This window comes from Phaethon lepturus, unplaced genomic scaffold (assembly GCF_000687285.1).
Source record: "Phaethon lepturus isolate BGI_N335 unplaced genomic scaffold, ASM68728v1 scaffold15305, whole genome shotgun sequence".
Lineage (NCBI taxonomy): Eukaryota > Metazoa > Chordata > Aves > Phaethontiformes > Phaethontidae > Phaethon > Phaethon lepturus.
The window spans coordinates 105,892-118,612 of record NW_010541344.1 but is presented as its reverse complement, the minus strand read 5'-3'; the positions used below and the strand labels follow the sequence as shown (position 1 = coordinate 118,612).

Here is a 12,721-nt window from a genome sequence, read left to right as displayed (position 1 = left end):
AGAAAATGTAACCCGTGAAAGGAAGTAATTATTCATGTCTGAAAGATATTGATAAAACTGAGCGATAAATCCTACAGCTATTTACAGAATGTCAAAAGACAGACAGCAAACTCCTCATATAAAATTTAGTTTGGTGTTATCTCATGACGATAACTGCGCTCAGAGAACTGCTTAGGTTTAGTGCAGGGGGAGCGAAACGCTGAGATTCCCATCAGCCTTCCAATATGTACAAACCAAGGACTTTTTTAAAAAAAAAAAAAAGAAAAGAAAAAAGGGATGGTGATGGGAGGAGGTTCCCAGATTGCCAGGCTCTGCAGAAACTACCCCCTAGAAGACTAACTTTCTCGTGAAGGTAGCCATGAAATCTTGTTCTGGGAGTAGCACGTAGGGGCAATAAGGAGTGAAATCAAAGATATGAGCTGTTGATAGGTTTTTCTTCTTTCACTGCCATCCAAATACTGTCTCAATAGGCTCGTCCATTACTAATCAACTTTGAGAAGATTTCCTACTCTCAAAGTTGTCTCTTTGGGATGAAACCCTGAAGTGACTAACCGCCTGTAAACAGGAGAATTATGTGTCCTCCTGAAGCTGACTGGCATATGACTATTCTCTGAAAGACAGACAGTAGACCAGCAAATGTGTGTTATTACAATCAGTGAGATGTTGACAACAGATGTGAATTTTTAGGTTTTTGAGCTTTGACATAGCTGTGGCAAATCTGCCATGCTAGTTTTATCTCCTGTTTACTGACTTTTCTGCATTTTGGATTTGAAATGGATCCCCCAAAACTTGCTTTGAGAGTACGGAAACATAATTTAGTGCTAAATGCTATCAAGTGAAAAGAAGTTTGGGGTTTTTCTCCTTGTTGTTGTTGTTGGTTTTTGGTTTGGGTGTTTTGGTTTTTTTTCTTTTCTGTTTTTTTAGCCTACTCTTTGGGACTCTGGACATGCTACTACTATTCATTGGGCTGGAGTGTTATTGTCTAGGATGCAAACATACATAGGTAGCTGAGTCCTCCTCTCTGTCATTGGCCTCAATGTGGCACTACTATTTTTCCAGCAAAAATAGAATGCTGCTTTTCTGGGAAAGCTACCTTTAACTCTGGTTATTTACAGAGGGGTTTTGTTACTCTCTGTGTGCCTATGCAGGAAACTATGTTTCTCCCAAGGAAGTGAACTAGAAAGAGCAAGATCAGTACAGCTGCAAGACTGTCAAGAGCTGTCTGGGGTATGGTGTCTGGGCTTATCAGTTTGCATTAATCATGAAATTACACGTTGCTTTTCAGGTTATGGAAATAGCAAATAGTATCTCTAAACATAATTATTTTTTCTAGAAGGGTATTCTGGAGTGCCAGCACTTTTGGGCAAGGATGTTATTTTGGACCACTCAAATCAGACCCTAATAGTCTGCTCTGGACCATTGTAGAAGACAATTAGCTCCACCTTTTTCTGATGAAAAAGAGAATTAGCCCAATTCTGAATGGTTATCACAAGCTGGAGTAACTGCAGTCTTGGGAACGGGATGGCTTCTAGCTTCCCCTGCAGATTTGCACAGTCCATAGAGTTTATTATGATCACGTTGACCCATCTGAACCTGGTTATCTTTTACCCTGCAACGACACAAGGATTAAGCTGCACCAAATCAGAAGTAGTGAACAGTCATCTTTGATGATGTTTCCATTGGTGGCCAGATGTTGACATGTTTAAGGGAAGTGATTGCTGTTGAAAGGGGAAGGGAGGAGGAGTGAGGCACTCTGGCTCTAGTGGGAGAGCATGAAAACATGACATCTATTACAAATGAGAATACTCTGATGATGAACTGCAGACACACCATTTTTATAAGCAATTAGGAAATTTTCATCACAAAATGTTCAAAGCAAATTGTATACAGACATCCATTTTTCCAGCAAAGGCAGACTGTGAGGATGGTTTGGGCTTCTTTTGAGCAAGGGGGAAGTTGATTACAAAATAACACAGAATTAACATATTAATTAAAAACAGTCAGCTCTGTAATTGGCTACATAATCCAATATTTCATGTTAATGAAACCCACTAGGAATGCTGACTGAGTGTTCCAGTTGGTACTTCTTTAAATAATTATTTGCACAGGAAAATTAAAGTAAAATTCTTTCAATGGGCAACTGGAGTAATATATGGAAGTGTCCCAACTGGAACTTGTAATGTCCCTAATGCATTAAACTCAGAACATTTTAAATATGTCAGTTTCAAATTGGAGGAAAACATAATAGAAACAGTTCTTGTCACACAGGAACAAATGTGTCTTGCACCTTTATCAAAAAGTGTTTCAATCAACCATTAAGAGGCACAGAGATGGAGTAATCTGTGATTTTGTAGGTTTAACAACAGGGTTTCTCTGCTCAGGGCGACTCTTGAATATTAATCTCAATTTAAAAAGGATGTAACTTTCAAAGTGACATCATAAAATTTAATATTAAGACTTTATTTGAACGTGCTAATTCACAGTTCAAATAGTATCCATCTGATGTAATGTAATTTACCTCTAAACAAAACTGAATGAAGCTGCATGAAGGCTATTGTCATCTCTGATAAACATGTCCAATAGTCTTCACCCCATGTTAAAAGAATTTCAGATTAACTATAGTGAGTGATTCCTTCTATACAGAAGTTTCTCCTTCCCCAGCTCTTTGCATCCAAAGTTAGTAATTTCAGTGTCAGGAAAACTAATCATGGTGCTAACTTGCAAAATAAATTTGTCAAATTATTTCGGTACAGTGTAATGGGATACTCTCGTTTAGAAAAATAGATACGATGTTTCAGTCAGTGTGTAGTTTAAGCTGCCGTTCAAATTAAAGAAGCACTTTCAACATGGTGTGGCCCTGTTACAATTTATTAGTGGTGGCAGGACTGTGTGTTATTATTGCTTATTATTGCTGACAAGCCGTGCTAATATGCAAAAAAATAGATGAAACACTCAACAGAAAATTAAAAAATATTTAAATGTTCCAATTTGAAAAAAGAAGAAAATATTTTCCTACTTTTAGTATTAATATTGTCACATGTCTATATAAGTATGTTCATTCAGGCTTATCAGAACATCTTTTGAAAATGACAAATATTTTCTGACCATCTTAGGTTGGGAAGCTTAATTCTTTGTTAGAGTTAGGAACAAGTAACTTGAAATAAGTTTTACAATGATAGCTTGTCTAAGACAGAAATAAATCTCATGTCTGGAAGGGAAGTTGTTCCATTCCCGTTAGGTATTTTCAAGATACCTAATGATCTGGGATTCTGCGATATTATGCCTCCAAAGCAGGTCACTTTTTTCTTCATCTGAAGGGTCTCTGCTGGGCCTGTGGTCCATTCAGTCCAAGTCAGTAGTGCATCCCTCTAGATGCCTTTTGGTGAGCTTGGCCTACTTGCAAGTGTGATGAAAATTTAGTCCTAGTTGGGATAAAAAGTCAGAAGTTTTTAGAGCACTTTGGTAGCTACCATGTCCTGGCCTACTCTCAGTGCTGTGCCAGGACCCGGGCAGGCAGCTGCAAGTTCCTAGTATTGCCTTCCACAGGGCCAATTTTGACCAACCTGTGGCACAGGACCCTTGGCAGATTGGCAGTACAGCCATCACCATGGCCATGTGTGCATCAGGTTGTATGAAAATAGGCACCTCTAGGGTGACTACAAAAGTTTTCCATACCATTGCCTGAGCCCCTGTTTTCTTTCTCTGTCTTCATTTACTCAAGGTAGTTAGCAAACAGCCCAGTGTGCAATTGTGCTATCGTCTTAGTGTGGTGTACTTCCACTGCAGGGTGGTCCCCTGACTTCAAACAGGCAAACAGAAGGACAGACTGTCCCCTGTACTGTTGAAAATACATATTGTTTTTGTATTCTGAGCTGATAAAACTAATTGCATTTCTTTTCTCTGCAGATGAAGTTTTGCCCCATCCACATGCTTTCTGTAAGAATCATACAAGCTAAGAACATCAAGTCAAGAGACCTGTGTGAGTTGTGGTTTGGTTGTGTTTTTAGTCAACTCCAGAGTTTACATAGTGAGCAACGTTCCTAAATTCTGAAAGGTATACAAGCAACGTACATAAAGCACAGCAACAGTAGTACTAATGCTGGGGCTATAATTAGATCAAATGTTTGAGGTATCACTAGATTGGAGGACATATCTAGTCGCATTTCAGGGAACTGGTAAAAACCAAAACTCACAGACTAATTCCTTGGGCCAGCAAGGGAAAGTAGACCTTGTGAGGACACTGCAATCTGTAAATCTGCTTGGAGTTGTTTGGTTTTGATATTCATAATTGGCATAAATCATATAATGGACTTGAATTTTGCCACACAGGCCACGTATTTAGGGACCTTTTATTGAAATGTGTCAATTATACACAGTAATGAAAGGTAAATTAGAGAATTTCAAGCCTTCTAAAATACAGTATCATTCGGGGTATTTGCTGTTCTCACATGACCAATCATGTTAAATTATATGGACAGTTTCTTCTTAAGGAGGGCCTCGGCAGATCCAGCCCTAAGCACATGCTGAACATGCAGGCAAAACAGACTTTTCCATGTACTTTTGTATTCATCTTTCTTTAACTCATTATCTCACCCTTGCAGCCTCCTATGGCTCCTTCTCAAGGTGTACTATGGACCAGCCATTCAGCTGCCATTTTTGCAGAGGTTGTCCCATGGGTTCATCAGTCAGGACAGACACCTTGAGCTGCCTTTTCTCACACTTTTGAAACCTCTGGCATGTGTATTCCTCTAGTGAAAAATGCCACGTTCAACCAAAAAAGCATCGCTTTGCAGTGAGTTACTTGAGTTACAGCTGAGACAATTCATGTCTTGCCATGCAGAGCCAAGCACAACCTTGGCCAAGCCCAGATGCAAGGGACACCAGAGGGAGTGGATCCCATGTTGGCTGAGAAACTGCCTGCCAAATGGCTTCCTGTATTCCTGTGGCAAATGCCACGTAGCAACGTCCAGAGGTGAACACTAGAAAGGTGGTAGTGTGACAAGGCCTGTATTTCTGAGTTTCAATGATCTCTTCTATCTACTCTATTGAAGGGACAGTTCCACTTTCCTGCCAAAACCTTGCGGGGCAATGTTATTCACTGCTTGATACCAGTCTGAAGTATTTAGGCATCTCGGGCTGCAGTAGACATCTTCAGTCAAGTCCAGACTCCAGCTCTGAAAGACATCACCTTGGAGATTTCCTTTCACACCGTTGTCAAGCTTCACAAAGTAAATGCGCTTTCCCACCCTGGCTCTTCTCAAAGGATGGCTGCTCGAGGCACTGACTGCACTAACCTTAAGGAGTAGATGTAGACTGGAAGTGAGATGAAGATTTCCGACTTGCTCATGCCCTCGTGTTCTTGGGCCCACACTGGCCTTTAGCTGCAACAGATCTTTTTCCCCAGTACCTAACCATTCTAGATAGCTGTTGTGTCGCCTCTGCATGTTTGTGTTGCTGGACTGAGCAAGCCAGTCTCCTCTGACCTTCTCTGTAATACGTGTTCTCATTTCCTGTAATCATCCTAACAGCCCTTTTTGGAACTAGTGTCAGTTAAACATTTTTAACATCGTTGACTGGAATTGTAGGGAATATGCCCGATGAATGGTTGGTGGGGTCTTTTATATCTCTTTCTCTTCACATGGGAAACACGGTTCTTAGTATACTTTGTGTGTGCATGAGTACATTTGCAATTTGTAGTTACCCAGGAATTAGATGGTTTTCCTTGGTTGCTTCCAGCCAATGGTCACTTTACTTATTTGAAAAAAAGTAGTAACATGTATCAGTCCGCAGAGTCACGGCCTTGCCCTACTTTTCATCTATAACATTGGCATCAGGTTTTTAATTTTTCTCCACTGCAGTAACTGCATCAGACTGCTATGTGCGCTTGTGGCTGCCATCTGCTTCAAATGGAAAATTTCAGACCAAAACCATCAAGAATTCTGACAACCCTGTCTGGAACGAGACCTTCTACTTTAGGATCCAGAGAGAAGTTGAGGTAGTAAAAAAATAGAAATGTCACCATTTTGAGTAGCTGGGAATCCTCACTTAATATCGTGTTGATGAACTCTGCTAAACAACTTAAGAAAATGCTTGTGTAACATAATTTGCAACTGACTGGTTATCACAAAACAGTAGACATATCCAGCAGTGTTCCCCTCACCTAGTTATAGACATCGGTGATATAAACGCCTACATCTGAGCTAGTCCAGATTCCATTTATTGTCACCTGGGAGAAATATGTACTGCTGTAGCATGCTTCGTCTGGGCTATTTTGGATGGTTAATTTAGAAAGAGCTTTCCCTCCACTGGTTGTAAGGGAAGGGCTGAGGAGTTGCTGTGGTGTAGACAGCAAATTTAATCCTACCTTAAGCTGTGTAGTTAAAGAGAACTTCAGGGATTAAGAAACTGAGTAAGTGTGGTTTTTGGGTGGGTTATCAGAGTGCAGAGCACTGACATCTTTTCTGTCTCGTTATAGTGGGAGCTCTCTGTTATACGTAGTTGTCTTCTATTTTGTGATATGTTTCCTCAGATTGGGTTTAATGATGGTGTCCCACATTAGCAAACTCCTGAAGGAAAGCAGTTTCTTTATTCTTACCACTGTGCTAGTCAAGCAGCTGCAAAAGTCTATAACCATTTTTTTGTTTCTGTGTAACAGCAGCTCAATAAGAGTTGTTATTTCTTTTCTTCTACTACCAGAACATTCTAGAATTGGCAGTGTGTGATGAAGATCCACTCACCAAAGATGACATGCAGTTCACAGTTCTTTTTAATGTTGCTAGAATCAGACCTGGAGAGACACTCCGTGAGACATTTGCTTTGAAATCAGAGGTAAGGACTGAAAATACAGGGACAAATCAGCAAGACCTCATTGTCCACATTGGCTTCCATGTTAAGTGGGGTTAAGGATAAAGTAGATTAAGGATTAAGTGTTTAAGGATAAACAGATATCCTTATATATCATTATCAATACCTCATCAAACAGATATCATTGTGCTGGATTTTTTTTTCACAGATTCAGAAAATGAAGCAGCTTCTCTCTCATGCCCACCATCTCTGTGGGGGCAAAATGTGTTAACAGGGAACATCTGTAAATAGTCGTTTTTATCTTTTATAATCCAAATAAATAACTTCCTTACCTTTCAGTTTTATTCCACTTTTGCCATGCTTAGAGGACATTTCCTCTTAAATGGCAACTTTTTATTAAAAACATGAAGACAATCCACTCACCACTTGAATTAAATGGTTCTTTCAGGCTTCTCCTGTTGGTGTTCATGCTAGGTTTCCTTCTAGGTGATTCAGATTTCTGTAGCCCATAGTAAAGGGACGCCTGTTCTGCTACCATCTTTGGTATTTTGGAGCCCATGAAAGAGACTTGTCCAGAGAACAAAGCTGGGGTAGGTCTGTGACAACTCTTGGACTTGTCTGAGCTGTGGCTAAGGTATTGCTGCATGCTCATTGCAGGAAGGAGACAGTCCATACGCAAAAGAACAGCTACTTCCCAAATGCTGAAAGCTGTTAACATGGATCTTCCTTGTGACTCTGCAGACTGGTGTCATGCACTTCTCGGCCAGTGGGTGAATCACTGGGAAATATAATGATTCAGTAACCACCTCAGTCCAGCATACTCTTGCCTACTTCATCTCTGATGGATTCAGTGTGAATGCGATTTAAATGGTTTGTACAGGGAAATGACACTGGCATTAGTCACATTTGTTCCTGGGCTTCAATGCCTCTCCGCCATGCACACCATCTTTGCAGAAAGCCATTATATTTCTGTTTCAGTCAAGCTTTCCCCCTCTGATTGTGTCTTTGGAAATACGTGTCATTCTACATATACCACAATGGGAGAATATTAATCTTACATGCCTTTTGCAAGCCTGTGGTTTCCATTGCAATCGCAGCTTTGGAAAGAGGTAACACACAGCTTTTTTGGTAACATTAGTAGAAGAGATGTCAGCCACGCAAGTGCTTCTTAGGTGTGTCTATACTGCCAAATTCTTGCAGTCTCTGATAATCCATATTTATTTTACCCTTTTCAGAAAGAGAGGTGCACTAAGAAATGGGAAAGTTTGGAAGTGGAATTCTGGATGGAAAGAATGTGAGTAAAATTCCAAAGCTGAAAGGTATAGATCTTATAGGGAGTAATAATATCTCAGAGAAAGAGGAACTTCTTCCAGCTCTTCCTTCCAGCAGTGAGCTGAAATTACAGCTTCAAACTTTTTTTTACCTTAACTTCCCCAGCTAATTCTGCCTTTCAGTGTATTTGATACAAATCTTACCTTCTGTTCAACATGTATATCCTGATAGTGGAAACGTAGTAACATTGGCACGATGTGAGAACTTGTACACAAGATGCATGTAAAACTTAACAGAGGTGCTCTTCAAGTTGTTAATATTAATTGAACACTGTGGTGTTTCTAAAGACCAGAAAACTTGTATTATAATCACAATACATACACAGAGTTATGTAGACAGTATTAGAAAAGTCACCCATTAGGTGATAGCTCAGTTAAACTGAAAAAACACACAATCAACTAATAATAAAATTAAGACCATCCCCTCAAAGTGGTAGTCAACATTGTTTGGAAGTGAACAAATCCCGTAAGAGAAACTTCATCTCTCTTTTAAATGCTATCACAAATTTGGTTGAAAAAAAAACCCTGAACTACACGTTCTGGAATATTTGAGCTTAGCATTACCAAAAAAAGGAATACAGTCCAGTCAAAACTGACTAGCTGCATGATTAGAAGAAGGAACTGTAAATAAGGCTTCTTATTCTTAAACATGGAAAAGCTTCAGAAGAAAACCCCTGGTATTCTTGGCTAATTTCTCCCACAGTGAAACTCAAGAAAATCTATTTAATTTATCTGTGAGAGATACCTTAAGAGATGGTATAAGCATCTCCTGCAAATGTGAAAGCAATCACAGTCAGGTATATGAAAAGGGCAGAATGAGATGCAGTGCTTGGAAACTGGATTGAGTAGATTCAGACTAGAAATAAGAGGAACATCTTTCACTATTCAGGTTATAAGGCATGTGAGGGATTCTCCACCCTTGGAAGTCAAACCTAGTTATTTACATTTAAATACATTCTACAGCCGAAATAGAAGTTTTAAGGCTGGAAATGGTGCTTGGTAAAATAGCCTGGCCTTTGCAGAAAGTCAAAGATTACATACTACATAACTTTAATCGTCCTTTCAGATATATGAAAACACTTACGAATGTGTGTAACATAGCGATATTGGAGTATTGGCCTTAATGAGAGATGCTGTTAGTAGACTCTGTAGGTTACTCATAGTATTAAATAACTACATCCATTCAGTGACAGACCTAGGTCTTACAAGGTAAAATGTCTGGGACAAAGACTTCTATTACTTACCTCTGTGTTTTCCAGTCTTACATATAGCACGGTGGGAGCTAATTCTTACTTGCCGTTCATTTGTGATCAGTTGTAAATTATAATTTGGAACAGTCAGAAATGTCTTTCCTAATTAGTATATGCAGAATACATTAATAGTAGTCTTCGCTTTCCCCAAGTCATATGGTCATGTGTTAATAGCAGGACATGATTCCACATAGACCAATATGTCTTTGTTCTGCTGTATCTTAGCAAATGTTTTTAAGCATTGGTATTTTTATGGGATCTCCTGCCTTTCTTCTTGTTTGGCTACTACATTTTGGTTCATGTGCTTAGCAGGTGATCATGTATTACACCTTTTAAAAACCAAATTGTGATACTAACGTAACTATATGCAATTTTAAGCAGGAAAGGTCATAAAAATACTTTAAAAAACCCAAACCAGATACTCACACTGCTTTTGATTGTTTGGCTTTTTATTCTGTCTTTTCAGTCCTGGCCCTCCAGAGCACCTCATTACCAATGATGTCCTAGTGGTAAGGTTCACAGATGAATTTAGCTTAGAGTGACTTTTCCTTCATTTTGATTCTCTCCTCTTCCCCCCAGCCATCTGACATTTTATAGAGAGAACAGAAGCTACCATGATACATAGAAGCATGGTGTGCATTATAAAGTGAAAGATGTGGGATGATTCCCATTTGTTAATGGCTTAACTGTTGCCCTCTCCATGCAAAAATAGAAGCTGTGTTTCTTGAAGTCCTCAGGTATCACAGTTTTCAATATTTTTCCCAGCTGTAGTTTGTTAATGTTGCAGAACTCCATATTTGCTGGTGTTCAAAGTGAAAACTACTTGTGTTTCATGTAATACAGTATGGCACTTGGCAGGAAAAACAAAGGTTGTAAAAAGGATGAGTCTGTAGAAGGCAATAGTAAGTATTCAGTGTGCTTATGACTGGAAGGTTATCTAATGTAACAGCTTTGTGGGAAATGAGTTTTTTAATAAAGAGTTATTTTGGTTGTTGAAACACAGAGTCCTCTTTTGGTATTAGTCAGCATGTGGTACATTACCTATCTCCTTGGGCTGGCCTAGCAGCTAAGGAGTACAAAGTACTTCATGCCAACCACTCCAAGCCTGTACATGATTTTCAGATGCTAGCCTTTGATACCCCTGAGGCAAAGTAACACATATTCTGTTCTTTCCCCCTCATTTTCTGTGTGAGGCATAAGAGCTGTAATGATTGGCATGTGTTGTTCCTGAAATAGCTTGGAAAACTGTCCTGGCATGAGTTATTAAAGGTGAACTGGAATGACTCAGGTGGAGGGTAGGGTGGAATAAGTCCATGATCTACCTACATCAGGACCAGCAAGAAGATGCCTTGTAGACTAATCACTGCCACAATACACAGAAACTCATCATCAGGTGTTTTCCCCCACCCTTCCTAAATAATTATCAGACATATGGGTAGCTGTTTGGGCAACAATATGTTTTACAGAGTTTCCTGATTTTGGGGTAACTTGAATGGGTATAAAAAGCTCTAGCAATGCACCACTGTATGAACAAGCTAGTTCTGAAGCAGCGTCACTGGGCTACTGTCCTGGGATAACAAGCTCTGAACTTACTCTGGTGCAGCTGGATTTCTTCCAGCATTGAGACCAGTTTAGTTGGCTCTGTGTGATAAGTGATCATCTGCATGACATTTCATGATTTGCTGCAGATGTGGCATTTACTATCTTCACACTTTTCCACTCCTGTCATTTACAGTCCCGTGAGGTTTGCTGCTTGGAAGTGCAAGTGGACATTAACGAAAGCAGGAAATATTTGAAAGGTATGCCAATTTCTCTGTGAAGCAAGAACATGACCAGATCAACCCTATCATAGTCTTTCAGACCCAGATGGAGGCACTTTAGGATGCAGAGACAACTAAGAATGTTCTAAAGACAAGAAAACCTAATGCAGTGAAAGTCCCTGAACTGCCTCCAGTTCTAAACATGGATCTCTGTGTCTTTTCCTTGAAGCTATCACGTTTGGACACAGTAAACTTTGCTGGTAGAAGTATGAGAGAGTGCTGACTCTGGAAGCACTCCAAGCTGTGGGGTAAAGGCAGGAGTACCAGTTCCTGTGCTGTAGGAGACTTGCCAGTGTGGTAACTTATAGAGGAGTTACCACAGAGAATGACTCCAGCAGAAAGTTTGCCAACTTTGTTAGCTATTTTGCCTGAACAGCGGTATTATTCTCTAAACAAACTCATTTTCACTAGAGGGTAAAAATCTCGTGCTTACGGTGCCTGCATCTCATGAGGGAACACAGAAAACTACAGAGGACACAGATACTTTCTACTTCCATTGTGTGAAGTCTTGGGAGCCAGTTCTAAAAGTCAGGCTGCAGGTAAGGGGCTGTTCATACTGCTTGCTTATTTCCAGTGTCATCAAAACAGTAAAGAACTGGATTGTTTCTATTCTGTGAATAAAAAACATGCTTTTTATCCTCTGTAGAAAGTTTCTGATAAGGAAGATGACAACAGCAATTTAAGTGACACCTTAACAGTACCACTGAAATTTCTTCCTGTTGGACATAAAGTGAAAGTAACCCTGCCTGTAAGACATGTAAGTGCTTCACCATTTATATGATATTTTGGAGGGAAGAGTAGAGTAACCCGCAGTATTTAACACCACAACATTTAAAGAAAGCCAGTTAGTAAGTCTGAGTGAGAATTTTGTGTAAATACAAGTTCTCTGTGAAAAAGATTATTTTTTTCAGAGAATTATCAATTTTCTGTCAATAAAACCAATTATTGGGAATTCATCCTCGCCAATTTTAGATGCATTTCAGATAAACCTCTGCTGTCCTTACACAGTTAAAGGAGAATATTCAATACCCCTAGCAAGGCTTTGGGATGCCCCGCTGCTCTTTATCAAGCTCAGGTGGCTTGCTTAGTCTATATACCTAAATTTTGGATGGCTAAGATGAGTTGAATCTTGCCCTCAGAGAACAATTCTGTCACATTCTTCTATGTGTACAGTCATGATGGTAACTGTTTGAGAGCTACAACTCTAAGTTGCTTTAAAAGCAGTAGTAATGCTGCTGTGTGGCCAGATAAATCTGTTAACAATAGTCAGGCATCCTTTCCCAGACCTTGCAGCAAATGAGAGGCAAAAATAAGAGAAGAATTTCTCAGCAGGCTTTCCTGTAAAGACAAGGGAGAATGAATGTCTGTTTTGCCACTAGTGATTCCCCACCCCTCTGTTTGGACTCTCTTTTACCTCCAGTAGCTTTTTGGAAGGATGCAGGGTGGTAGTGGTGGGGCATTCGAGAAGGCACTGAAATCTGGATTTCAAAACTTCTCCTTTTCCCAGTCATTGACA

The 12,721-nt window shown here is 39.7% G+C and overlaps 1 protein-coding gene across 1 annotated transcript in view; it reads left to right on the top strand.

Annotated features, from left to right (window-relative positions):
- Nucleotides 1-3,906: 3,906 nt before the first annotated feature.
- PLA2G4B (phospholipase A2, group IVB (cytosolic)) overlaps nt 3,907-12,721 on the top strand; it is a 22,748-nt gene continuing 13,933 nt past the window's right edge. The window contains exons 1-8 of the mRNA XM_010287709.1: nt 3,907-3,979; nt 5,859-5,995; nt 6,697-6,828; nt 8,040-8,098; nt 9,852-9,894; nt 11,121-11,184; nt 11,617-11,744; nt 11,852-11,962. Of these exons, the coding sequence (XP_010286011.1) occupies nt 3,907-3,979; nt 5,859-5,995; nt 6,697-6,828; nt 8,040-8,098; nt 9,852-9,894; nt 11,121-11,184; nt 11,617-11,744; nt 11,852-11,962 (747 nt within the window). The remainder of the gene's footprint in view (nt 3,980-5,858; nt 5,996-6,696; nt 6,829-8,039; nt 8,099-9,851; nt 9,895-11,120; nt 11,185-11,616; nt 11,745-11,851; nt 11,963-12,721) is intronic.